Below are 26,428 nucleotides of genomic sequence, written 5' to 3'. Positions count from 1 at the left end.
ACACACCGTCCATCACCTACAGTCGCTGTTTCCATACCCGAGGTGTCCCACCAGTTTTCCAAACTCGCCACTTCAGTAACCAAAACCCTTCATTAGCTGCTCGCGCCCCCCTGACCAAAGTAAAATCAGTTACCTACGATAGTCAAATTAGTATCCAGCCAACGACCCAGAGTTTCCACTCAAGTCTTCAAAGCTCCAAGTCACCAAACCGGGCCAGAGTCGATGTCCCCCCATCAATTACTCGCAGCCCCGAGGCCAGTGTCAAAAGCGTCGAATCAATTATCTGGACCTCCCAGGAGAGTATCAAAGACACTTCGGACGGCTCCCAAACCAACCAACATCCTCCAGAAAGCAGCATTCACAGCTTACCATCAGGCAGCTCCACTGAGAGCAGTCCTGGCAGGTAAGAGGCAAGAGTCCACGGGGTGGGCCAGATTTGGGGCCAGAGTCCTGGGGGAGGGGTATCAGGCAAAAGTCGGGTACCAGAAGCATGGTCAGTATATGAGGCTAGAGGTTGGAACGTAGGTGTGGCAGGGCTTGAAAGCTGGACCTGAAGGCTGGCCCCGGGTGGGGCTCGGCATAGAGGCTGGACCTATGATTCAACCTAGAGACTGCATCTGGGGGTGGCAGGGCCGGAAGCTAGATCTGGCGGCCAGGGAGCCTAGAGGCTGTATCTGGGTGAGCGTGTCCTAGAGGTAGGACCTGGCGGATACAGGGAATGGAGAATGGACATAGGGAAGATAGAGTCTGAAAGTTAGACTGGGTGGGACTCTGACAGTTGGACCTGGGCTGGCCGGCCGGACTCGGTGCTGACACTGGTGGTGGGCGATCTGCTGCAGGTTTCTGGAGACGTGTAGACTCAGCCGCTCCCAGCTGCCCAGGGGCTGGCGGCTGCTGCATGAGGCCAAGAAGATCAGTCGACGGCTGAGCCTGGCGCTGAGCCTGGCCGGCTTGGTAATCATCGGCCTCGTCTGTCTGGGCCAGCCCTGGATCCACTTCCAGGTGCCGCTGGCGCCCCCTGGGGACCCTGCTGGCTCCCAGACCATCCCCATCGATACCATCTTCTTTGTGCGGTGCTCTGACATCTCCTGCCTGCCTGAGTACGACCAGAATGCTTGTAAGGCCTGCCTTATACTCACCATTCCTGGGACTCCTCTTTCCTCTTTGGTCCAGAGACCCCTTTCTGCCTCCCCTGGGTTGGTCCTCCCTTCTCCCCGGAAGGGTCCTCGCCGCCTCAGAACCAGCCTCACTGCCCTGTGCTCATTCTCACCCACGTGCTAGCCATCCTCACAACCTTAGCATCTTATTCACTATCCTGAGGCTTTTTCACCCCAAGGAATCTGTCCTCATCACATCAAGTTGGTTTCTCAATGCCCACCCCACTTGTCACTGCCCACCCCAACAACCTGTCCTTACTGACCTGGGGGATGTACCCTCAATGCCAAAGGCATCTGCCTCAAGATCCCTTCTCTAGAGCCCAGTTTCAATTTTCTTAAAAGGGGGATGAAGAATGTTCAAGGGAGAGGGCTTAAGGATACTCTCAGACTCCCCGGAGACCCTCTCCCCCGTGCTCGGGGCCTGAGGGCCCATCTTGGCATTCCTGATTCTCTTCCTTCCCCAGATTTGTTGGACTTTGCCTGGGCCTTCCTCCTCATTGCCAGCATTGCCAGCTTCGTCCTCTGCATCATCCTCATAAACATCGTCTTCTTCACCAGTTCCAACATGCCCATGCTGGACTTCTCCAATGTCATCATCAGTCTCTTCACAGGCATGGCACTGAGATCCCTCCCTGAGGACCCAAGTCAAGGAGTACCTCAATCCCATCCCCATCCTGACCTTCATCCCCAAGCCCAAGCCTAGCTCCCTCCAAGTCTCCAACCCATCCCAGTAAAAAAGATCAACTTCCAATCCAGCCCCATCTCCAGCCCCAATACCAGCCTCCACTTCACCTCCCATTTCCATCATCAACAGATCTCAAACTCATTCACGTTCCCTTCTGTGACGTCCCTCTCCATCCCCACCCCCATTCCAATTTTATCTTCTTTCCGATCTCCAAACCATCCCCATCACCATCTCCAACCCCTTTACAGACCTCAACACCCAACTCCACGCCTGAGCCTCCTCGAGACTCATTCCAAATGCGTCTCGACTATGAATCTCAACCTCAGACTCAACCCCAATCCATCTCTGATCCCATCTTCTTCTTAATCCCCAACCTCAACTGCAACCACACCCTTATCCCCTGCGGATCTCACACTCTCACACTCAACCCAGCGCATTCCCTACCCCATCTTCTTACCCATCTCCAATCCATCCTCATACCCAACCACGACTCATGCCCGTCCCCCAAACTCATGCCTCAACCGTAATGTCCATCACTCAGACTCCAACTACCCAATACTCAACCCCATGTTCAGTTCTAACCCCATCCCACGTCCTATCTCACCCCCAGCACCAGCTCTGCGATTTTGTTCAAGCTACTTAACGTTTCTGAGCCACAGTTTTCTCATCTGTAGGATGGGGATAATAAAATTTCCCACCACGTGAGAGGTAGTGAGGATTGAATTAGAAAACGTCAGTACGTGATGGTAGCTATTTAACTCTGCACACATCCTTACCTTGATGGTACTCCCACTCCCTTCCAAATAACTCAAAAACGATAGTCTGATTAGAACAGTTTAGTTTTTCATTTGCATGCCAAATTACACTTTTTAGAAAAAGGGGGGCAATTTAATTTGGAAATGCAGGATATTGTGTTCCTGTCTCTTGCAATAATTGTTCACAACTTTCAGTTGCATCAGAAGAACATTCTTGGGCTTCCCTGGTGGCGCAGTGGTTGAGAGTCCGCCTGCCGATGCAGCGGACACGCGTTCGTGCCCCGGTCCGGGAAGATCCCACATGCCGCGGAACGGCTGGGCCCGTGAGCCATGGCCACTGAGCCTGCGCGTCCAGAGCCTGTGCTCCGCAACGGGAGAGGCCACAACAGAGGCCCGCATACCGCAAAAAAAAAAAAAAAATGAACATTCTTGGAGAGTGATAGTAAGTCCAAGAAGAGAGAACACTCAACTTCCTGTTTTCTTGTTAGTAAATGGTATTTATCCAGTTTGTCTAGTAAATCTTCCCAATTGTTTAAACGTAAGGTACAAAGTATAGAAAACACTCCTGTTATATGTCATTTAAAATAGGACATTTTTTCTATAAGAAAATCATTTCTGGGACTTCCCCGGCAGTCCAGTGGTTAAGACTCCATGCTTCCAGAGCAGGGGGCACGGTTTCGATCCCTGGTTGAGGAACTAAGATCCCGCATGCCGCGTGGCATGGCCAAAAAAAAAAGAAACATTTCTGCCCATTCCCCCTTTTAATGAAATGGAAAACACCTCCTATATTATTTTTCAATAACAAAGAAAAAATTACCCAGTACTCCATTACCTGAGAGGGGAAAAAACGAGTCTTTTCCTTTTCACAAATTATCTTTAATTCATGTTATTTCAAGATAAAATTAAAATACCCAGAATGACTAAGTTTCTTGCCACTGCTTCAGAAGCCCAGAATTAAAGACCCAATATAGTGATGATGATCTCAATTCCTTTTTTTTTCTTTTTTTTTTTTGGCTGCACTGCACGGCAGGCACGATCTTATTTCCCCGACCAGGGATTGAACCTGTGCCCCCTGCAGTGGAAGCATGGAGCCCTAACCACTGGACCAGCAGGGAATTCCCAATAATCTCAATTCTTGAGGACACACTGTGCGCCAGGGAATGTGCCAATCTCAATAACTCCTAAGACAGCCCAAGGAGATGGGTCCTACGATTATGCCCACTTTATAGATGAGGGGAATGAGGCTCAGAGAGATGGAGTGACTGCCCTAAGGTGGGATAAAGAGGCTGCCCTAAGGTGGAATACAGAAACGGGACAAGAGTTCCAGTCTGTTAGCTCCAAAGCCTGTGGTTTTTTTTTTTTTTTGCGGTACGCGGGCCTCTCATTGTTGTGGCCTCTCCCGTTGCGGAGCACAGGCTCCGGACGGCAGGCTCAGCGGCCATGGCTCACGGGCCCAGCCGCTCCGCGGCATGTGGGATCTTCCCGGACCGGGGCACGAACCCGTGTCCACTCATCGGCAGGCGGACTCTCAACCACTGCGCCACCAGGGAAGCCCAAAAGCCTGTGGTTTTAGACATCAACATTGCCTGGTTAAACACCAAGTCTTGCCCTCCCAATGTCCTCCACCAAGACATTGTCAGGAGCCTGTTTTCCTGCCTGTGAGCAGAGGCTCATGGAGGTAAAAGCAAGTGGGAAAGTAAGGAACAGGACCCTGGCAGCCACACAGCTATGGGCAGGGGTCCTCACGCACCTGATGGCCGGCCTCCTAACACCTGTACTCACACAGGAACCAGCATGATATTGGGTATCCTCTTCTACCTGATGCAGGCCCATGAGTTCCTGCAAGAAGGCATGACCTACAAGCTGGGCTGCAGCTTCTACCTGGCGTGGATTGGCGTCTTCCTCTTCCTGATAACTGGTCTGGGCTGGGGTGGGGTTGGGTGTGGGGTTTGGGCATGCGTTCAAGGATGCAGATGGGGGCAGGGTGGGTGGGATAGGGTTTGGGATGGGAAGGGGACTGTGGACTGGGAGGACTGGGTTGAGTAGGGAGATGGGACTGGGGATAGGCCTAGGGCTGGATGTAGGGGCGGGGTCGGGTTTGAATTTGGGAATGGGTTGGGGACAGTGTAGAGAGTGGTGCTGGGTCTGGGGACAGTGTAGGGGCTGGGGCTGAGTTTGGGTTTAGACATGCATTTGGGGACATGATAGGAGGTGTAGCTGGGCTTGGAGAAAGGACTGGGGTCAGGCTGGGGCTGGTGAACTCTGCGCCTCACCCCCTTTGCTCTCTTCCTTCCCGCAGGTTTCTTTTCCTATCTGAACTACATGAATTTCTGGTCTCTCCTGGCGATCCAGGCCATCTGGACTTAAGACATGAGAATGTCCCCACTTCAGGCCTGCTCCCACGGCTCCCTGCCAAGCACCTGACAACCCTGCCCTCCAGCCCCCTCAGTCCCCTCTGAAACACCCCCCCAACTCAGATTAATAATCTGTATTTTCAAATAATCTGCGTTTTTCACCCAGAACATTCTTTTAAGTTCAGTGCCTTATAAGTGTTCCCTGGAAATGCCACGCCTCTCTGGGGCCATCCCTTGAGCCTTCTGGGGTACAGGGATAGGTGAGGGAGAGAGTCGGGAGGGAAAGAGACAGGAGGTGTCAGCAAACAGGCTGGCTCCTGGTTCCTGGCATACAGATGGTGCTCAATCAGTGTGTGTTGAATAGCCGATTCTCTCCAAGCTCTTTGGGCTTCATCCTTCACTTTTGTGACCCCCGATAATTTGCCCCTCCTGAGGTTAATTCTCCTTGCACCCACACTTCACCTCTTGCCTTTGCCAGCACCTCCTGCCACCACTCCCTTCCTCCTCCCCAGCCCAATTCAGCTCTATTCCTTTTTTTAACTTCATTTATTTTTCTATAGTACCCCATTCCTTCTCTATTTATTTATTTATTTATTTGCGGTACGCGGGCCTCTTACTGTTGTGGCCTCTCCCGTTGCGGAGCACAGGCTCCGGACGCGCAGGCTCAGCGGCCATGGCTCACGGGCCCAGCCGCTCCGCGGCATGTGGGATCTTCCCGGACCGGGGCACGAACCCGCGTCCCCTGCATCGGCAGGCGGACTCTCAACCACTGCGCCACCAGGGAAGCCCTCTATTTATTTATTTTAAAGGCTGTTATATGTAGCCAATTTTTGCATATGGTTTGGAGGATAATGACAGTACAGTTGTTCCTCGGTATCCGGAGGGAATTGGTTCCAGGACCCGCCCCTTGGATAACGCAATCGGGGAATGCTCAAGTCCCCTATATAAAATTGCAGGGTATTTTCACGTAACCTATGCTCATTCTCCTATACATTTTAAATCATCTCTAGATTACTTATAATATGTAATACAATGTAATTGCTATGTAAATAGTTATAAATATAATGTAAATGCTATGCAAATAGTTGCTGGGACACACAGCAAATTCAAGTTTCGGTCTTGGGAACTTTCTGGAGCTATTTTTTTACCCCAATTTTTTCGATCCGTGGTTGGTTGAAATCATGTATGTGGAAACTGTGGATACAGAAAGCCAATTGTACCTTAATCTAGTTAGAGTTTAGTCCATGTTCTCATTAAGTGTTGTTACAATAACTCTTCCTCTTGTCTACCACAAAAGGCTCTCCAATGTGTTCGTTTTTAACAAAAAGTGAGCTGCAACTATGTGCCAGACATGGGGTCTACAGGACTGACCCAACTGGACACAAATCCTAGTCTTTAAGGAATTGACAATTCAGCAGGGAGCCAAAAAGAAAAAAAGCATGCCCACAAATAGATATGTTAGGAGATAAGAGCTATGAAGAAAAATAACAGAGGGTAAGGGAGACCAGTGTGGAAAGGAGAGGTCTGTTGTATAGAGCAGACGGGTGAGGGCTCTACGCTAAGGTGACACCTGAGCAGAAACAGGACTGAGAGAGGAAGAGAGTTATGGGGATTGATCGGGGGAAAGAGTTCCAGGCAGAGGAATCAGCAAATGCAAAGGTCCTGGGGTAGACATGTCCTTGGCAGCTTCCAGGAAGACCAGGGAGGCCAATGTGCTAGTGTAGCCCTGAGCAAGGGAGAGAGAGGAAGGAAATGAGGGGAGAAAGGGAACAGGGACCAGGTCACTCTGGGCCTTGTGGGCCACAGTGAGGACTTTGCATTCCTCTGAGGGAAGCAGGAATCAGTGAAGGAAATGTGTCACTTACGTGCAGAGTTTAGGTCTCTTACTTCAGACCACAGGCTTCACGGAGGAGTCTCCTCACTAGAAGGAAGAAAACAACCCCAATGACCCGGGGAACCAGCTAAACAAAGCGTGTTCTTGTCACACAAGGGAATTGCTGAAGGAATGAGGTCACTCTGTGTACTATGGGGAGAGACTACTTATGAGACTACTGGAGATAAAAAAAAAAAACAAGCATCTTTACCCATAACGTCTGTGTGTATATCATAAAGTAAAAAGTCCACACCAACTTGTTGACAATGGCGACTCTGGACAGTGGCTTTGAAGTAGAAAAGTTTCATTTAATATCTTTGAAAATAACTTTTACAATCATGTCAGTTGAAAGACACTCCTCAGATCTCCAGGCGAGTCCGGGCCTCCAATACCCTCCTCCCTCGACCCGGGAGTCGGGCCTTCCAGCCCCCGAGTCCAGCCTCTGGCCCCGCCTCTCACTGCGCAGGCTCGGCCTCTAACTCTGAGCCACGCAGACCCTTTCCCGGAACGCCCCCTTGTCAATCTCCTCACTGGCCCCGCCTCCCACCCTGCGCCTGGGACTGCGTCTGAGTCGGCCCCGCCCCTGCAGCCATGGCTCGCGCCACTGCCGCGCTGGCAATTCCTTCTGGCCCCTCCCACACTTGGGGTCCTTCCCCTTCACCGCCCGCCTCTTGTGCTGTTCACAGAATTGCCTGACTCTCATGATAGGAAAAAGGGCCCGAATATTTCCTTGCTCTCTTTTCCTCCGCCTCCAGGGACAATGTATCATCGCCTGTTCGGAAGTATTCTGGAGGAAACAGGCAGTATTTCCTTCCCCAAGCACCAAAGTGGGGTTTCCGACACCGGTGAATATGCTGGATGCCTCGGGGCGGAGCCCGACCTGGGGCCGGGGGGCGGGCCGTGAGAGCGGCGCGCGCAATAAAGCGGAAGGTGCAGCAGCTCGCACACGCGGTGGAGAAAGTGAGGGTTGGGTGAGAGTTCTTTGCATTTTGGCTCCTTTTTTTTTTTTCGCGGGAGGGCGTGCGTTGGGACCTGGGTCGAGCGTGTCGTGTGTGCGCGGGGCTGCCGCGGGGACGGCCACGCTGTGGCGTGGACGGGGTCAGGGCCTTTGTAAGGGCCTGGCACCCGCGCTCCGAGGCGAGCCTGAGTGCTCTCTGCGGGGCGGGCAGTGGCGACCGGAGAGGGTGGTGGCTCTTTGGGGGTTCTCGGGGGGTGGGAGAGGAGCAGTCCCGCCGAAGCGAACTGGGGACACCAGAAGTAGTCCTCCTTTGTCTTCACCGCAGCCTGGCTGCGCCATTTCTGTTGCCCACGTCGCAGGGCTCCGCCATTTTGTCCATTTCGGGGTGGGGGTGGCTTGTGACCTTGAGCTTTTCTTTCTGAGGTTTTCCACACCTGTGCTAGCTACACGTACTTTCCTTCGGAAATCGTTCTTGTGTATTCCCATTTCATGTGGCTGGCGTTTTTGTGCAACGTAGAACAGAGACTATGGGGCAGGTAGAGACAATCTCAAGGGTTCCTGAGGAAGAAGTGCGAGTGGGGTCTCTAAGTGAATTACTGGGTTGTCTGAGAACCAGATAGGAGTAGTTTTAGGAGAAAGCAAATGGGGCCTTCGTTCACTTTCAGGAATCATTCTGACACGGTCACTTAAATATCAGTTTCGTGATCACTCAGAACATCAGAGTTTTGTGTTAAACGTTAGTTCTGGGCTAACCGGACTTTTGTGGACATCGTTTCCCTGACTCCCGAGGAATACTACGCCCCTGCCAGGGAGATCCAGCCCAGGAGCAGCTAACTGATTTTCTCTCCCCACCACAGCCCAGCAAGAATCCTCTCTAGCTGAGTTTCTCCCTTCAGTCAACCATCTAGAAAACCGTTGACTTTATCCTAACTGTTGCCATGTCACAAGTGGAAGGATATTCATCCATTCATCATTGGAGCGCGCCCCCTTTTGCCATTGTCCCATGTATTCCTTTTTCGCGCCTTTTTTTTTTTTTTTTTTTTTTACTTTTAATTGTTAAAATCCTCAAACATGCAGGGAAATAGATATGTTTGACAGAACATTTCCCCATGTTTACTTTTGTGTCCTTCACGTTTTGAAAGTAAATTTCTTGGTTCATCCAAAACAGTTAACACTGTGTCTCTAACATTTTTCTACTTAATGACACTGCTGTAGTCGTCCTCAGTGAGATAATTCCTTAATGAGGCCATCTCCTATCTGCTCTGTGTCCATAGTTCCCAAGTCATCTCCAAAATGTCCTCCACGGTTGATTTGTTCAAAAATGGTCGTGTTTTAAGGGTCTCTGGTCATTGCTTACACTGCTTGTATTTTAGGTTTCTCTTTTTCTCTTCATTTACCCCAACAGTTTCTTTCAAGGGATTTGCATCTTAGCTTTAATTGTTTAGGGTCAGTAGCAGGTATAGCCAATGCTGGAAATCTGCAAAACTAGGCAAGGGGGTTAGCAGGTTCTCTCCATGTAATGGGTTTGAGGACAGTCCCTTGTGGGGACTGGGGAGTGACACTGGGGAGGTGAGGGCATTTTGGTGTCACCACAGCGAAGGCTGTGGGCATTTGTACGTTCGATGGATTTTGTGTTTTCCAGTCTCTAAGCACTGTTAGCTTGCTTGGCCTCTGTCCCTGAAGGTGAGTGGCCTTGGGACCTGGTTGCAGAGGGACTGGAGCTCCCATGATGTCTAGCACTGGGCTCCGATCACCCCTGAGGACACAGTGCCCCCCAGGACCTTTGACACCTGGGGGTCTGAGGGGCCCTGGTTTTGATGTTCTTTGGACCCCCAGACTGTTTCTTCCCCTACCCTCACCAGATCCTTCCTGTGTTACAGGTGTGTCTTCAAGCTGAGGGCCCACCCACCTTGGTAAGAACCCTTGCTCCCAGTCCCTGACCCACCCAGGTCTAAAATATCTCACCCTCACTTGGGGTGACTTCACATCAGATATCTCTGGGACCTAATTTTATATGCCAGCAATCATGCAAATCCCAGCTCTGCTGTTCTTGGGCTTATGGATGTTAGTCAAGTGCTTGGTCTCCTGAGCCTCAGTTTCTGTGTCTGTAGAGTGGGCACAACACATCAAAGGTAGGGGTTGAATATGACAGGGAATATATGGGCTGTAGAAGAGGAAGATAGTCACTTTTCGGTGTCCGTGGGGGAGTGGTTCCAGGGTCCCGTGGATATGGAGGGCCCAATGTATGTTTTGGGGTTTCAGGGAAAAGGACTAATCAGAAATCTAATTTTCAAACTCAGCAGAAGAAAAGAAACAGAAGGGCTCGAAGCATTATCACTCACTGCAGGACAGTGGGGGTGGTTTGTAGACTAAATACAGTGTACCTTTCAGCAAAGATTAGGCGGCTTCCCATGCATCATGTATATGTAAACTGATAGAGTTGTTAAGGTTACTTTCAATTTATACAATACTTGTCGGAGAACATGGTGTATCTGGAGAATGTTTCCTAAATGTTTCACATTGGAGAATGTTTCACAGATGTTTCAGAGAGCTAAGTAAATCATCCAATGGACATGGGTATGTGTGTTACCCAAAAAGAAACAAGTGTTCCCAGCTCTAGGAGGGTTTTTTTCTCTGTTCAGTGAGGTCTGGGCCTAAATCTATATTCCCATTAATAAGGATGACTTGATACTGATACAGGTATGTCTTCACCTGTATTTAGATTACTTTCTAAATACATAATGTGGAGAACTGGAAGTGTAGCCTGTGGGGTTCTTAGAGGTTTAGATTCTTGCCAACAGGTACCTTAGGGGGCGTGGAGCTGCGTCCTGTGAAGGGTTAGCTCAGAATGCAGACCATCTGAGCATCTTTCTGGGGGGCTGTTCTCTTCATCTGAGGCATCCTCTGCAGAGCTCTGAAGGTTTGCTGTGGGCTGAGGGAATTTCTGGGATAATGTGGAGTAGAGAGAGTGTCACTTGGGCAGCGATACATAAGGGGGGTGAGAAGAGGGAGGGCTGACAGCAGGACAGGGAAGCCCTAAGGGATGTGTAACATCTGTCGATGTCTGAGGCACTGCTGGCCAGCAGAACTGGCAAGGTGGAAATGTTCTATTCTGCATTGCCCAGTCCGGGGGCAGTGGAGTTGGGGTGTGGGGTTTGAGGACACTGGGACCCCCATGATGTCCAGCACTGGGCTCTGATCTCTGTTGAGGACACAGTGCCCCCCGGGACCTTTGACACCCGGGGGTCTGAGTGGGGGGGTCCCGTCTCTGGGGAGGGACGGATGGGGGCCATGGTTGCCCTGCACCCTATAACCTCTCCATCCCCCCATCCCTTCCTGTCTGCAGGTGGTTCCCCCAGGAGTTGAGCAGCCCTCGGTAAGAACAGAAGAGACTCCCCTTACTATTAATGCTGTAATAATCATATTAAACTTACTATATTATAATTTTATTGTTAATACAATTTATAGAGTATGGTGACGTTAGCATAATAAGGACAGGTGCTGAGCACTTCGTCTGAGCCAGGCCGCATTCCTAAGCACTAGACTCAGTTAGTCGCCACAGTAACCCCATTTGAAACGGGTGCAGTTCTGTCCGTGTTTCACAGGTCAGATGGAGGCGTGTAGAGGTGGTGGTTTGCCCACACTCGTCTCCTTGTGGTGGGGAGGGGGCTTATTTCTGCAGCCTCCATCCATGTTCGGGTGCAACAGGGTGATGGGGGCTTTCTCTGTACCCCCCCTTCTTCCCTGCAGTTGATACAGGACCAGCGAGGTTGGTTTGGTCCCCGGTTCTGCCACTTTTGACCTTAGGGCGTGGTTTGTCTGCGCGGATCGGGCTGAGGGGTAGGCGCCCTGGTGTGTGTGCTGTGGGCCCCCCCACCCCAGCAAGGGCCCAGCCCCTCCTGGGCTTGTAGAGATGCCTCAGCTGGTACTGCTGGGGCTCACCGGGATCACCGAGCGCCAGCCTTGCGCCGCCCCCCGCCCCCGAGTGCTGCCCTGAGCTCTGTGGCGTCCGCTGCAGAGATGGGGGTGGGGCGTGTTAGAGGAGGTGGCTGCGGGAGGGGCGGGGATGAGAAACAGGCCAGCCCGCGGTGGGGGGGGCATGGTTTGCAGTGAGATGTGTTCAGTTGGTGCCTGAAGGGGCTGTGCTTGGTGACCCCTGTGATGTCCAGCACAGGGGACCTTTGACCCCCGGGGGTGGGAAGGGTCCCTGGCTCTGGGGACAGATGGGTGGGGATCGTGGTTGCCCTGCACCCCACCGCCTGCTCTTCCCCCCTCCCTGTCTGCAGGCAGTTCCTCCAGGAGGCCAGCAGTTCCACCAGGCCTCGGTGAGAACAAGTTCTTATTAATACCATAATTATGTTAAATTTACAGTCACAAAGTGGAGAGATTATGGTAATGGTATATGTCCAGGCGAAGGCTGAACACTAAACTTTAAACCAGGCACAGTCCTAAGCACTAAATTCCTTTAATCTTCACAGTAACCCCGTGATGGGAGCGCAGTGGGTGGTGTAAGGGAAAGCTGGTACAGGAGCGGCTTGGGGTGGGGCTTGCGGGGAGACATCCAGTATGAGGGCTCCTGAAGGGGCCACGCTTGGGGCCCCCATGATGTGCAGCACTGGGCTCTGATCTCCCGTGAGGACACAGTGCCCCCCCCGGGACCTTTGACACCTGGGGGTCTGAGGGGCTCCCCACTGTGGGGAGAGGCTAGGGGCTTGTGACTGTTCCCCGCCCAATGCCCCTCTGTGTCCTTCCCGCAGCTCCCGTGGCCGTGCCCCTCCAGCCTTCCGGCTCTTCTCGGCCCATGGCCATGGCGGGGCAGGGCGACCGCTACTACACGTACACCGGGCTCCTGGCCATCACCCGGCGCTTCCGGCAGAACCCCAACGAGCTCATGATCACCTGGATCCTGCGGGTGTATGACCAGGGCGGCCTGGCCCTGGATTCCAGGGAGTTGGTGATGCTGGGCGACCTGACCGGCGATGCCCGTCTTCAACTACTGCTGCAAGGCCCTGCGGGGTGACGGCAAGACGCTGCTGGCCTGGCGCCAGCGCTGGGAGTCCTTCCTGCACTTGGAGGGCACCGAGCTACCCTTCCGACCCTGGACCACCATGGAGGAGGGCATCCAGCTGGTGCGAGAGCTGGGCATGCTCGACTGGATCTACCGCGAGCCGCCGCCGCCGCTCCCCGAGCCCGAGCGGCTGGTGCCCAAGGATGTGCCCTTCATGCAGGGCCTGCAGCGGCGCCTGCTGGCGGCCGCGCCCTCCGAGCTGCGGCTCTCGCTGGTCGGCCTGCTGGTCAAGGGCGTGACGGTGCTGGAGGCGGTGATGGTGATCCAGACCGTCGCCGACGTGGGCCTGCTCTGGCACCAGAGCCAGCCGGGCCGCGCCAGGCTCATGCTGGGGCCCAACCCGACGCGCAACGACCTCATGGGCTGGCTGCTGAGCCGCGGCATGCCCAAGGAGCGGGTGGACAGGCAGCCCCCCAAGGTCCTCCTGGAGCTGTACATCCAAGAGGCCAGGCGCAGCCACACCCGCGACGCGTTCGGGCCGGGAGAGGAGCAGCCCCCGTGCCAGCCGTACTCCGACCAAGCCTGTGGGGCGGAGCCACCCGTGCGCCACGACTAGGCCTCCCGGGGCAAGGAGGCAAGGAGCAGGACATCGTAGGGGAGACGCAAAGCCTTGGTCGGCTCCAGCCGGTGTTCAAGGAGCCCCAAAGGGGGGTGTCCTTGCCCCCAGCCCACCCCGTGGGCGTCACCAGCCAGAGCTGGTGGAGAACAGGCAGCTGGCTGATAGCTGTTGTTGCTGGATGCCAGGCAGTGTGTTACGTTTCAGTCTGTTACACTTTGGCCTGATGGGCATGGTGGGTGGACCCCGCCGCTGTGTCACATGGGCTTCTGAAGCACTACAGGCCAAGCGGGAGACCCCGCAGCCCACGCCATGAAAGCACCTTGAAGCTTGTACCCTTTCTCTTAAGCCTTTTTTTAATGCAATATTTTTACCTGTTAACTTCATACAGCACTTGGGTTTTATGGTTGCTCGTTTCCTCTTTTGCCAAGGGTTTTCTATTAAGTTCGTTTTGCAATGCCTTTCTCTTTTAAACTTGAATTTTGCGCTTTGCTTGCCTGCGAAGGGGGTGGCCAGTCCCTTCCAGTTTCTGTAGCTGTGTGTGTGGCTGGTACCTTTGGGCGAGGGATGCTGGGGCCAAGAATCCCAGCTGTGAGGATGGACAGCCCTGGCAGGCGGTACCAGGCACCCATTAAGTAGCCTGCACGTCACTGCGTGTGAGCTGCGGCGTCTGACTGGGTCCAGGTGTGGAGCTGGAGCCAGAACCCTCCCCGGGTGAGGATGGAGGGAGTTGCATGGCAGCCCTAGCGAGGCCCCGCCACCTCCATGGCCCTCCCAGCAGTCTGCTGAGGAGGGGTCTAGGCTCACAGTTGCGGGGGCGGCTGGAGCTTCCTTTGGGTCTAACATGCATCTGGAAGCAAGAGGCTGCACCGCTGCGATTCCAGCCCCGCCCCCCAAGCAGGACCAAGAAGTGAAGTGCAGAGGGCATTCCTAGGCCTTCCCTGAGGCCCTGTGACAGTCCAGTACCAGCAGGGGCAGTGGTGGGCCGCGTGCTCATGACAAGAGGCTCCCTTGGGGCCCAGGGCAGGTGGCACAGGGAGGTGGGTGGAGCCGGGCTCATCCACACATGTGAGGATGGGGCTGCTGACCCCTGCCCTTTCCCTCCCATGCCCTCGGTGTTCTGGCAGCTGGGGGTGGTTCTCGAGTCTGGCTGCCCAGCCCCACCTCTGATCCTCCAAGCCTCCCCCATCTGACAGGCACCCAGTGGCGGTTACAGAGCACCCACTGCACACCAGGCTGCCCACCGACAGCCTAGTGGGGTGTTGACACGTTTGCCTGATTATGCAGACAGGATCATTGGTGCCCCAGACTGCTGCCTGGTGTTTGGCGTGTGGAGAGGGCAGAGCCGCCTCCTGGGTTGCAGGGCTAAATGCAGCAGCGCAAGTACAGGCCTGGGACGGCCTGGTCTGTGACCAGCACCACGTGAACCTGCTGTGCGGTAGCGTTGCCTTTCCTCACGTTCAGGGCTGTCCTGTGGAAGCTCCCTGCCTGCGCCGCCCGTTAGGGCAGCCACCTGCCACGTGTGGCTAATGAGTGCTGGGACTGGCTAGTACGACTGGGACCTGAATTTCACATTTTATTTGCTTACACAATGTGAATTCAAACAGCCACGTGGCAGCCAGTGGCAACCATACTGGACAGTACTTGGGTGGGATCCCGGGATCCCGCCCCCTCCAAATCGTAAGTATAGCAAATGCTATGCTAGGTAGCCCAGAGGGGATGCTCTCGCCCCCCTCCCGCCACTGGCTCGCCGGAGGCTAGTTAACCTGATGGAGGAGTTGTGTGTGCCAGAGGAGATGGCGGTGCAGAGATGAATGCTTAGCCCAGAGTCAGCCTCCAGGTTGGTCCCAGCAGGCTGGCTGTGCGGCCAGGCTCTGAACCCTGACCGTAGCTCTCCCACTACCAGGCGGGCACCAAAACCAGGCTGAGTGAGCTGGACCCTGACAGTGCATGACCCGTGGTGGGGAGGAGGTCACCCTGCAGGCTCGCACACATCATGTGTGCTGCACCTACAAATAGAGGTTCCCGCACGTACACCACGCGTTCCCAGGCGTGTATAGAAACCTGCACATAAACACTGGCGCACGTATCACCCACACGTGCAAAGGAGCGCGTAAGCATGTGCGTGTACGTCGAATACGTGTATACACAGATCCGTGCAGGAGCATACGCGTGAATAGACATCCACACGTGTGTGCACACACGCATGCGCGCTTGAGCCCACACACACATAGGACAGCTTGTGACTTGGCCTGGGAGCCCTCCCTGTGTCCCCCGGCGCGCACAGTAAGTCACAGAAGCCAGAGCAGCGGGTGAGCAGCTGTGTTGGGATCCAGTGTCAGCTGCGGGGGAAACGGTGCCGGTTCCGTGGCTCACACGGGGCGCCCCCAGGCCCGCAGGCAGCCGGCTCTGCAGGCCAGCAGGCCCAGCCCCGTGCTGAGGGCTGCCAGCACAGCCACGGCACCAGCGAGCAGAGGCACCGCGGTGGCTGCGGGGAGAACGGGGGCGGGGGTGAGTCTCCAGACGGAGCCGCCCCCTCCCACCCCAGCACCGGGGGCGGTCACCTGCGGGGGCGGCGGGCTCGTAGAAGCCATGGCAGGGGACCCCGTGAGCCGGAGGCCGGGCGGGGGCCGTCAGCTGGCGGAAGCGGCCTAAGGGGCAGGCCGCCGGGCACCCGGGGAGGCTGAGGGTCAAGGGTAAGCCAGCAGAGTCGTTGCGGTAGAAGAGGGAGATGGTGACATTCCTGGAGGGAGAGAGGAGGTGGTGGTACCCAGGCCCCTCCCTGCCTTCCCTACTGCTGACCTGATATCTGGAGGAGAGCAGCTGGGTGGAGAACTGGGCTCCTGACTCCTTCCCGATTCCGTCCCCAGTAAATTCCCCTCGGAGCCTGTGCCTGGGCCATGCCCTCTACCTGGCACCGCATCGCTCCTCCTGAGAGTTCTGGCCTGCCCATTCCCGGGTACCACCCCCTCCTCACCCTGCGTCGTCATCCGGGTCCCCAAGGCGCCTCCGGAACTCAAAGCCGAGGCAGGCGGCATAAGGCGGTGTGTGCCCATCATAGAGGCCCAGGGCCGCCTGGAGAGCCAGGAGAGTGCTGTCGTGCTGCAGGCGGATCCAGGGCTGACTCGGGGCTCCTCCAGATGTCTCCTCTCTCCTGAGCTTGTGCATCCCTCTGCCTCCCAGATGTCCCTCAGACCCCTTAGAACCAGTCCCCCCAAACCTGCTCACCCTGGAGGCAGCCCCACCAGTTACAGGTGGTCACGTAATAAAGATTGGTTAACTAGACACGGAGTATGATGACAGCTCAGTTAAAAAGCCAGTCCTTGAAGAAAAACTGAATTCTTTCCCATAACACCATCACCTCCCTCCTTCCAGATTCCATGCCTCTAGTGATATGGTCCAAGAATATGGTTTGGAGATAAGAGTTACTCAAGGCATCAGGCTGAGGTTCCATCCCTGTGCCCCTCCCATCCCTGTGCCCACGTGGCACTGCCTCCCTTCCCAAAGACTCACAGCCGAATACATGACCATCTTGAGGGGCAGCCCTAAGTGCTGCACCCGAGAGAAATTGGCAAGGATGGCATCCAGCAGGATTCCTGACAGGGCGAGACAGAGTGCTAAGAACTTCCCAGAGGAAGGCGCCTCAGCCTCCCAGCCTCCCAGCCTCCCAGTTCCACACCTCACCCCCAGACAGCTGGGCCTTCTCTGCTGCCCCGGGTGGGCCCACGTGTGCCCCAATATCCAAAGCCGAGATCTGAGCTAGTGTCTGCAGGACATCCGGGGAGGCCCAGGATGGGAGGGGGAGACCGTGGGCTTGCTGGGGAGAGAGAGGGAGGGGACAAAGTGACCGCAACGTCCTTAGCTCTTCGTGCACCCCTTAGGCCCTCCTGTGTTGCCCCCATCAGCTGCAATCCTCTCTCCCGACCCTCATGGGCTAGGTCTGGTGGGGTGGGCGATAGCGATTATTAATTAAGCATAGGAATGACCATCATTCCAGAAGGCCTTCTCCAAAATCCTTGGGTCCAGAGCTGTTCTAGAATCAGACGTTTGGAATTTTAGAAAGGTACAGTGGTGAGGATACCTTATACCTCATAACACATCCAGTGGGGTCTGGGGCAGCCCCCTTAGGCATACATTCCCGTAAAGTGGGGTAAGAAAAGACTACCAGCGTCATGCAGCTTCAGGTCAGCTCCTGCCGCCGAAGCCGTAGTTACCGGCGCTTTTCCGCTTATGGAACTGGGGGATTGGAGTTGCAAGCATACAGATTGAAAGGCCTCGCTGTGTGCCAGGCGCTGTTCTAAGGCATCACGTGAATTAACCCGTTTTGATCTAAACAGCAACCCAGGGGGTGTTGATAAGTGTGTCGCCATCCCCATTGTGTAGATGGGGAAACTGAGGCACTTAAGTGACTTGCCTGCGGGAACACAGGTAGTGAGCGGCAAAGCTGGGATTTGAACCCAGGTGCCATAAACGACTTGGCTGGGTGGGTGAGGCAGGGACCCACCTGGCAAATAAGAGTGTCCAGAACTTTCCACGCCCTGCGGAGCGGCTCCCCGACCAGCGACAGCCCCGTGAAGTTCTCCAGGTGAGTCAAGAAGTCCTGGATGCACCGGACTGGGCTGGGTGAGCCTGACAGACCTCCGAGCCCGGCGGGTCCCACGAGGTCCTGCCGGCCCCGCCCCGCTCCACTGGCCCCGCCCTGCATCGCAGGTCCCGCCCTATCCCGCCAGCCCCGCCCCGCCCCGCCGGCCCCGCCCCATCCTGCCCCACCACACAGGCCCTGCTCACCGTCCAACCCTCTAGGGCCGTCTGGTACTCGGCGGCCTCCGTGGCCTCCCTCAGCAGCTCCTGGTATCGGGGACAGCTTCGTGTAGGGAACCTCAGCAGCTGGAGAAAACGGAGGCTCAGCGGGGACAGCAGCGTGACCGGGGCCCGACTGCAGGCGGGGGGAGTCGGGCTGTGGGGCCCTGTCTCCGGTCCAGCGTCTCTCCCAGATCCGGCTGCACAGTGTCGGGTAGGCGGCTCACCCCATCAGGACAGCTCAGCCCCAGGGAAGGTCTGGGTGTTCTGGCTCCCGGGAACCACCCATCCAGGCCCCGAGCCTCCTCTCTCAGCCGCTGGCCCTCTCCGTCTCTGGGGTCCCTGTCTCCCTCCATCCCTCCCACCTCCAGGCCCTGTCCAGCCCCCTGACCTTGTCCTCAGTGACGGGCACCGTGTGCACAGGGATCGGCCTCCAGGTGGCCTCGGAGCGCCCTGGGGCGGCCTCAGGGAAAAGCCCCGCTAGGTTGGCCTGAGCGCTCTCCAGGGTCCGGTCAAAGTCTGTGCTGCGAATGTACACCTGGGTGCGGTGGGGAGAGGCCAGGCCAGGGTACCACGGTCAGGGTCAGAGGTCAGCTATAGCAGCAAACCAAAAGCTTCAGATTAAGTTCAGAGTCGAAGTTCAGGTGTTGGGGGTCAAAACTCAGGGCGGGTTCAGGGGCTGGCCTTCAATTTTGGAAGCTGGGATCAAGGGCCAGAGGTCAATGTCAGGAGCAGTTGGGTTGGGGGTCAGAAGTTGGGTGGACATTGAGGATTAACGGGTCATTTGAGTCAATGAAAGTCAGAAAGGAATATCAGGGGCTTCCCTGGTGGCGCAGTGGTTAAGAATCCGCCTGCCAAAGCAGGGGACATGGGTTCAAGCCCTGGTCCGGGAAGATCCCACATGCCGCGGAGCAACTAGCCCCGTGCGCCACAACTACTGAGCCTACAAGCCACAACTACTGAGCCTGCGAGGCACAACTACTGAAGTCCGCGCCTAGAGCCCGTGCTCCACAACAAGAGAAGCCACCGCAGTGAGAAGCCCGTGCTCACCGCAACTAGAGAAAGCCCGCGCGCAGCAACAAAGACCCAACATAGCCAAAAGTAAATAAATTAAATAAATAAATTTTTAAAAAGTAAAGGAATATAAGAATCGCTGGAGGCTGGAAGTTAGAAGTCAAGATGAGGAGGGCAGATTGGAGGTCATGGGGTCAGAGTTCAGTACATGTGTATCAGGGATCAGAGGTCAGGGGTCAGGAGGAATGATCCTAACTGGGGATCTGTCAGGAGACAGAGGAAGGTATAGGAAAGTCAGATTTGAGGAAGGGTAGAGGTCAAAGTTTGGAGTCAGAAGGGCAAGTAGAATCAATGAGGGTCAAAGACAGAATCAATCAAGTTTTGGAGTCAGAGGTCAGAGGGTCTGGTTGGAGTCAGGGGGAGTCAGAACACAGAGGTGGAGGACAGAAAATAAAGTCAGAGATGATGGAGGTCAGAGGTCAAGATGTGACTCAGGTTGAGATAGAGTCAGAGGTCAACGTGGTTTAGTCGATGGTTCAGGGGTCAGAGATCAGACATAAGGTGCAGGTCAGGTTGATGGGGGTCAAAGGCCAGAGGTGGAGGCCAAGGGAAACACTAGAGTCAGTGGAAGTCAGAGGTGGAAGGTCAGGAGGTAAGATGGAGGTCAGTAAGGCAGTACCTCCTCCCGCCGGTACTCGGGGCTCAGAAAATCCTCGTAGCGACTCCTCAGGAAGCGGCCCAGCTCCAGCTGCTGGCGGACCCCTTCCTGGGGACAGAGCAGGCTCAGCGGACCCCTCTCCACACTGCCCCACCCCTTGCTCCCATCCCCAGCTTCTCACCCCAGTCAGCTGGCCCAGGCCACGTGGCCACAGGGTAGATACAGCCTCCTTGTGCGGGTCAGTGGGATAGGAGGCCAGCGGGGCCCGGTCGCCATGACGGAACACCTGGGGAGGGGACCAGGTCAGGGCTGGCCTGGGGGACATGAGGGGCCGGGCAGCGGGGGTGGGGCACCTCACCACAGCCACAAAGACCAGGGGTCCCTCTGTCAGGGCCTGGGGTAGCAGCAGCAGCAGCAGGAGAAGTCCAGCAGGGTGGCCCCGAAACCCTGGCCCGGCCATTTCCACACAGCCAGACGCTGAGCTCAGCCCACTGTCTGTGCCGCAGCCCCACCTGCTCATTACCCCCGCCTCAGCAACGCCCCCCCAAAGAGCAGGTCCCAGCACGCCTCCCCGCAGAGCCCGATCCCCCAGGGCCTTTGTCAGCCTTGGATTCACCGTGGACTGACCCATTTAATCTTCACCACAACCCCAGGAAGTGTTGATCTGATTATCACCATCTCCATGGTGCAGACGGGGAAACCAAGGCACAGCAAGGGTAAGTAATCTGCCTGAGGGAACACAGCTAGTAAGTGGCAAAGTTGGGATTTGAACCTAGGAGCCCTTAAAGTGGGCACAGATGGAGGGAGAACCCCGCCCCGCCCCACATTCTAGACTCTGCCCTCCCCTCCTTCCCCACTCCACCAGGCACGTCTGTTCTTTTTCTCACCCCTTAAATGTTGGGGCTCTTTGAGGCTCTCTTGGACTTCTTGGTGACTTCTTCCAGTGCCACCCACAGCTGGCCAAAGCCAGCATGGCCCAGAGGTTGAACATGTACACCCTGGAGTTTGGACAGGCTGGGTTCAAACCCCAGCTTTGCCATGTATAAGCTGTGTGACTTTGGGCAAGTTACTGCATCTCTCTGTTTCCTCATTCATACAACGGGGACAAGCATAGTCTGTTCCTTGGAGAGTTGCTTTCAGGATTAATGAGTTCAAATATATTCAGCACTTAGAACAGCATTTCTCAGGGTAAGTACTAAATAGTGTTGGTTATGTACTGCTGCGTAACAAATCACTCTAAAACTTAATGGGGGCTTCCCTGGTGGCGCAGTGGTTGAGAGTCCGCCTGCCGATGCAGGGGACATGGGTTCGTGTCCCGGTCTGGGAAGATCCCACATGCCGCGGAGCAGCTGGGCCTGTGGGCCATGGCCGCTGAGCCTGCGCGTTCGGAGCCTGTGCTCCGCAATGGGAGAGGCCACAACAGTGAGAGGCCCGCGTACCGCAAAAAAAAACCCAAAAAACTTAATGGGTTAGGACAGTAGCCATTTATTATCTCTCACAGCTTTTGTGGGCCAGGAATTTGGGGGTGGCTTAGCTGGGTGATTCTGGCTCAGGGTCTCTCATGAGATTGTAGTCAAATATCCACCAGGGCTGCAGTCACGTGAAAACTCGACTGGCACTGGAAGAGCCACTTCCAAGCTTACTGATGTGGCTGTTGGCAGGAGGCCTCAGCCCCCTCACCACACGGGCCTCCCATAGGGCTGCTTGAGCATCTTCACAGCATGGCCACCAGCTTCCCCCAGAGTGACTAACCCAAGGCATAGCAGTGTCTTTTATAGCCCAGCCTCAGAAGTCACCCTCTGCCATTTCCACCATATTCCGCTATTTACACAGGTTGACCCTATTCCATGAGGGAGGAGACTACATGGGATATGAACTCCAGGAGGTGAGACTCACTGGGGGCTATGCTGGAGGCTGGCTCCATGGCAATGTTCTTTATTTTATTTTATTTTTGGCTGCATGGCACATGGGATCTTAGTTCCCTGACCAGGGATCAAACCCACACCCCCTGCATTAGAAGCATAGAGTCTTAACCACTGGACCACCAAGGAAGTCCCCATGGTAATGTACTTTAAATAAAGATGTCTTGTCAGCCCACTTCCTGAGTCCCCCACCCCGAAATTCATATGTTTTAACCCGAACCTTCAAGGTGATTGTATGAGGAGGTGGGGCCTTTGGGGTGATTAGGTCATGAGGGTGGAGCCCTCATGAATGGGATTAGTGCCCTTTTAAAAGAGACCCCAGAGAGCTCCCTGGTCTCTTCCACCACATGAGGACACATCGAGTAATTGGCCATCTATGAACAAGAAAGCAGGCTCTTACCAGACACCAAATCTGCCAGCACCTTGATCTTGGACTTCCAGCCTCCAGAGCTGTGAGAAATATAGTTGTGTTATTTGTTAGCCACCCCGTCTATGGTGTTCTATTATGGTAGCTCAAACAGACCAAGACAAGTCCCGTCTCAAGATCCTTAATGTAATCACCTCTGCAAAGTCCCTTAAGCCAGGTGAGGGAAATACTCACAGGTTTTGGGGGTTGGGGTGTGGCCAGTTTGGGTCTATTACTCAGCCCGCCACACACGTAAATACAGGGGTGGCCCACCCCACTCCTCTGATCCACTTTCCACCATTCTCTGTCCAGCTCTGTGCCCTTGAGGAAGCCTCTGTCTTCATCTCCATCCTGGCCCCCGTGCCCTCTGGATCCCCCTTGGGGCCAGCCAGGGAGGGGAGCAGGAACTCCTAGGATGAGAGGTACTGGCCGCAGTATAGCTTCTTTCGGGGAACCCCCTGTCCCTTGAGGTTCTGATGACATGGGTCTCACCCCTTGATGCCTAGAGGTGTGTATTGGTTTGCTAGAGCTGCTGTAACAAACTGGCTGGTTTAGACGTCAGAAATGTATCGTCTCCCAGTTCTGGAGGCCAGAAGTCCGAAATCAAGGTTCCAGCAGGGTCGGTCCCTTCTGAGAGCTGTGAAGAAGGATCTGCTCCCTGCTTCTCCCCAGTTTCCGGTGTCGTTGACAATCCCTGGCTTATAGAAGCGTCACTCCAGACTCTCCTCATGTGGCCTGTGTGTGTGTCTGTCTCTGGGTCTCTCCTCTTCTTATAAGGACACCAGTTATGACCTGATCTTAACTTGATTCACATCTGCAAAAACCCTATTTCCAAATGAAGTCACATTCACAGGTACCAGGGGTGAGGACTTGATCTTTGGTGGGACTCAATCCAGACCCAACTGGGTGGCAGCAGCTCCCCAAGTTTCCTAAGCCCAGTGCTGCGCTGTCTTGCCAACTCTGAACGTGGACCCTGTATTAAACTCCTTCCAGTTAAACCTTTTTGAGCTGCGCCTGCCGCTTTCTGCTGCAACACTGAGACAGCGCATCCTTCCAGATTTTTCAACACACACGTTCTTTTTTTTTTTTCCTGCCGCACCACGTGGCACCTGGGATCTTAGTTCCTCACCGAGGGATCGAACCCGTGCACCCTGCAGTGGAAGCGCAGAGTCTTAACCACTGGACCGCCAGGGAAATCCCCACATTTAAAAAATATACGTACTTTTTACCAAAATGAGATCATATCGCACATGCAATTTTGGAACAATCTCCTCCTTTCCATGTCAATAACACTTTCATCTCATCTAATACCCACTCTCCTTTCAGAGGTCCCCAATATCTCCCCCAATATCCTTTACAGCTGAGTTATCTAGACCAGAATCCAGTTCAGGATCACCCATCGAATCTGGTCTTATGTCTCTTATGGATTTGTTTAAATAGAGCAAGTCCATTTGCCTTATGGATTTGTTTAAATAGAGCAAGTCCATTTGCCTTGGTTTTTTTGGGGACACGGACTTGGAGAGACCATGCCAGTTGCCCTGTTCAGTGTCTTGCCTTCTGGAGTTTTCTGGCTGGTGCGCTCAGGTATCATTTCACAGCTGATTCATGTCATTTCCAGCATTTATGTTGCATAAAGTCACCGAGAACGCGGGATTAGCAAATACTGAATCATTGCTTCTAGGGAAAATGTGTGTGTGTGTCACGTAGATTATAATCTTAAATCCAAAACACTACTCATCCTGGTAGATCCTTTTTTTTTTTTTCTTTTTGTTTTTTACAAACTAGAAAATTTGCCCCAGGCCACCCCACTCACAGGTGCCAGAGCTGGGATCCAAACCCATCCGTCTGGCCCCAGAGCAGGAGCTCCTCCCCAGCACTGCCCCCTCCTGTCTCTGGCCTCTGGGCAGCTCTCTGTTTGAGCTGAAACAAGAGAGCAGAGGATTGTCCCCTTGATCAACAAAGGAACGTGCGTGTCCTCAGACTCAAACCTGTAGCCACTCGGGGCAGAGGTGGAATCGCGGATAATGAGGGCTGACTGCACTGGTGTCCTCTGTGTTTCTGGTGACCCCAAAGTTAGTTCTAAAGGTGTGGTGGACCCAAAGAGATTTAGGTCTACAGACTCTCGGGAGGGCTGGCAGAGTAAAAGCCAAGGACCGCCAGAGGGCCACGGGAGTCCCGGGCACATCACTGTCCCCGTGGCCCAGAGATGGGAAGGCTGCTGCCTCTGCCACGAGTCCTACCATTATAACTGCTGCTTCCGCCCCCAAACTGGTGACCAGGCTCTGGGAGGCTCGGTCCTCCCCCTGCTGTGTCTCTAAATCTTGCAACTGACAGATACCATTGGAGGAAACTTTGCCTGGGCCGCCTCATCTGCTCTCTGGCTTGCAGTCTCTTCCTGTTCCAAGATACTTCTTTTTTTTTTCTTCTTTTTTCATTTTGTTTTTTTTTTCTCCAAGATACTTCTGGCGCCCAGGGTTGCAGGTCTGGACTCTCCCATCTCAGATGTCCCCCTTCCAAGTTCACATACTCCATGTGACATTCTGTACCCAAATGCCCCTCTCCCCCAAGCCTCTGCCACAAGGTCCCCTTACCCAGAATGCCCTTCTCTTGTCACCGTGGCCACCATTCTGGTCTCCCAGATGACCCTCTGTCAGGCTCTGCTGGCCCACCTCCCTCTCTGGCTTACAGGCCCGGGAAAGGGAGAGAGAGGCCAAGCAACCCTGCGGCTGAGACCTCTGGCCATGAATTTTCAGGAAGTGAGGAGGGGTCCGGCAGGGGGAGGGAGGCCCGGGGTAGTGGTGGGGAGAGGGAAGGGAAGGGATGGGTCCTGACCTCTGACCCCTCCACCCAGAATGCGACCCTGGCCATAGCCGTATTCACCATCCTCACCTCCATCTACTTCTTCAACAAGGTGAGCGGGAAGAGGGCGGGGGTAGCAGGCTAGATCTCGGGCCTCTCTTCCTGTCCCACGTTTCCGTGTATCTCTCTGTCTCTTTTCCTCTCTTAGGCTCAGCAATGAGAAGACACAGGACCCCTAATCCAAGAGCCCTGCCTCTGCCCTGACCGTGACTGTGGCCTCTGAGACCAAATAAATGTGACTGAATCAGCACACCCTGCTCTATCCCACCACCCCGGCAGGCACACAGCCTCGGGCCACCTCTGTCTGAGGGCCAGGCTTCTGGGTCAGAGACAGGAGGCCCGCACTCCTGGGTCTGGGGAAGGTGAAGACTAGGGGGATAGACTATCAGGTTTGAGGCTAGGTGCCCAGAGACTGAGCTGTGTTTTGAGGGGGGAGTAGTCTGTCAGGAGCGTTTAGAGAGGGGGAAGGACATTCCAACTTTGAGTGCAAAAACACAGATAGGAGAAGAAGCAGGGATGACTCACCACCTGGTACCAACACAAACTGCTGTGTACTTCAGATTTATTCCTTCTCTCTGAGTCTTGGTTTTCTTCTCAGTCAGACAAAGGTGAAAATCTTGGACCAGTGGGCCCCAGAAGGCCGTGGCAAGGACAGCCTGAGATCAAAGATGCGAATGGAATTTGCAAGTTGCAAAGGTCTGTAGTGATGTCTTCATTGCTATATTGTATCAACGCATCTTTCTCTTTTCTTAGCAAACTCCTATTCAGCCTTCAATACCTACTGTAAATGCCCCTTACTTATAAAAGTGTCCAGACCTCCAGATATACAGTCAGTTACCAGCTCCCTCACTAGCCGCCTCCTTCCCACTCCCTGTCTCCATCCCCAGTAGGTGGAATGCCATGGGTGACACCCCAGCCTTTGGTCAAGTTTCATCCATTTTTCTCATCAGACAAACAATTTCATTTCACCTCAAGATCTGAAAAGGCAGCTTCTGAGTAGGGTGACTGAACATCCTGGGTTTCCTGGGAAAGGCCTAGAAAATTCCAATTAGAAACGAATTTATAGTTTCACTGTAATTTTAATTTGTAATAGTGTCCTCTTTAACTCTTCTAAGCGTCCTGATTTAGAAGACAGTCTTACTTATAGGAGACCTTGGTTACAATGCTAAGCATAACCACACAGGGGCGGTGTTGTACTATGTTCCCAGCCAGAAGTTGGTCAGCCCCGCTCTAGCAGGGAAGTCGATTTCCGCAAAACAAGAATTCCGAGACCTGAGCCGGGTAAGCGGTCCTTGAGGCTTAGTCCCCTCTCCCAGGGGCCTTCCTCTCTCCCTGGACCATAGCCGCGCCCCCTATCTCTCTC

General features: G+C 54.5%; 3 protein-coding genes and 1 long non-coding RNA gene across 4 annotated transcripts; 3 read left to right on the top strand and 1 right to left on the bottom strand.

The window, feature by feature from the left end:
* Positions 1 to 501: 501 nt before the first annotated feature.
* ODF4 (outer dense fiber of sperm tails 4) lies at positions 502 to 4,964 on the top strand (the record flags this gene model as incomplete). The annotated part of the gene is made up of 5 exons (XM_079906661.1): positions 502 to 521; positions 840 to 1,117; positions 1,622 to 1,768; positions 4,384 to 4,515; positions 4,897 to 4,964. The coding sequence occupies 5 exons, from the start codon at positions 502 to 504 to the stop codon at positions 4,962 to 4,964; spliced, it is 645 nt and encodes a 214-aa protein (XP_079762787.1).
* A 2,696-nt stretch (positions 4,965 to 7,660) lies between these two features.
* On the top strand, positions 7,661 to 15,308 carry LOC307178537 (Friend virus susceptibility protein 1-like). The gene is given in 7 exon segments (XM_079906760.1): positions 7,661 to 7,795; positions 9,663 to 9,695; positions 11,129 to 11,158; positions 11,533 to 11,551; positions 12,069 to 12,107; positions 12,540 to 12,766; positions 12,768 to 15,308. Coding segments are annotated over 7 exon segments (1,107 nt in total). The 5' UTR covers positions 7,661 to 7,675; the 3' UTR covers positions 13,407 to 15,308.
* Positions 15,309 to 15,670: 362 nt separating this feature from the next.
* ACP4 (acid phosphatase 4) lies at positions 15,671 to 20,532 on the bottom strand. Its single transcript, XM_079906759.1, has 11 exons — positions 20,237 to 20,532; positions 20,060 to 20,164; positions 19,900 to 19,986; positions 18,598 to 18,744; positions 18,195 to 18,293; positions 17,911 to 18,006; positions 17,091 to 17,223; positions 16,920 to 17,002; positions 16,384 to 16,508; positions 15,971 to 16,149; positions 15,671 to 15,894 (listed from the first exon to the last, which is right to left on the bottom strand). Exons 1-11 carry the CDS (start codon positions 20,507 to 20,509, stop codon positions 15,779 to 15,781), a joined length of 1,443 nt encoding a protein of 480 aa, XP_079762885.1. The 5' UTR covers positions 20,510 to 20,532; the 3' UTR covers positions 15,671 to 15,778.
* Positions 20,533 to 20,577: 45 nt separating this feature from the next.
* Positions 20,578 to 26,426, top strand: LOC307178549. The gene is made up of 3 exons (XR_013825224.1): positions 20,578 to 20,594; positions 25,664 to 25,761; positions 26,274 to 26,426. It is a non-coding gene; the product is annotated as an uncharacterized lncRNA (long non-coding RNA).
* Positions 26,427 to 26,428: the final 2 nt, after the last annotated feature.

The sequence above is a fragment of the Stenella coeruleoalba genome, assembly GCF_951394435.1.
Source record: "Stenella coeruleoalba genome assembly, chromosome: 20".
Classification (NCBI taxonomy): domain Eukaryota; kingdom Metazoa; phylum Chordata; class Mammalia; order Artiodactyla; family Delphinidae; genus Stenella; species Stenella coeruleoalba.
The sequence above is the reverse complement of the archived record's forward strand: the minus strand, read 5'-3'. Positions and strand labels throughout refer to the sequence as shown.

Bases quoted from the DNA above. Each gene is read 5' to 3' on its own strand.
- ACP4 (XM_079906759.1), bottom strand. From the start codon at position 20,509: ATGGGTCAGTCCACGGTGAATCCAAGGCTGACAAAGGCCCTGGGGGAT. The intron at 18,294-18,597 runs GTCAGGGGGCTG...CGTTTTCTCCAG, and splicing joins TGCCCGTCACTGAGGACAAG to CTGCTGAGGTTCCCTACACG. The intron at 17,224-17,910 runs GTGGGTCCCTGC...CTCTCTCCCCAG, and splicing joins TGGACACTCTTATTTGCCAG to CAAGCCCACGGTCTCCCCCT.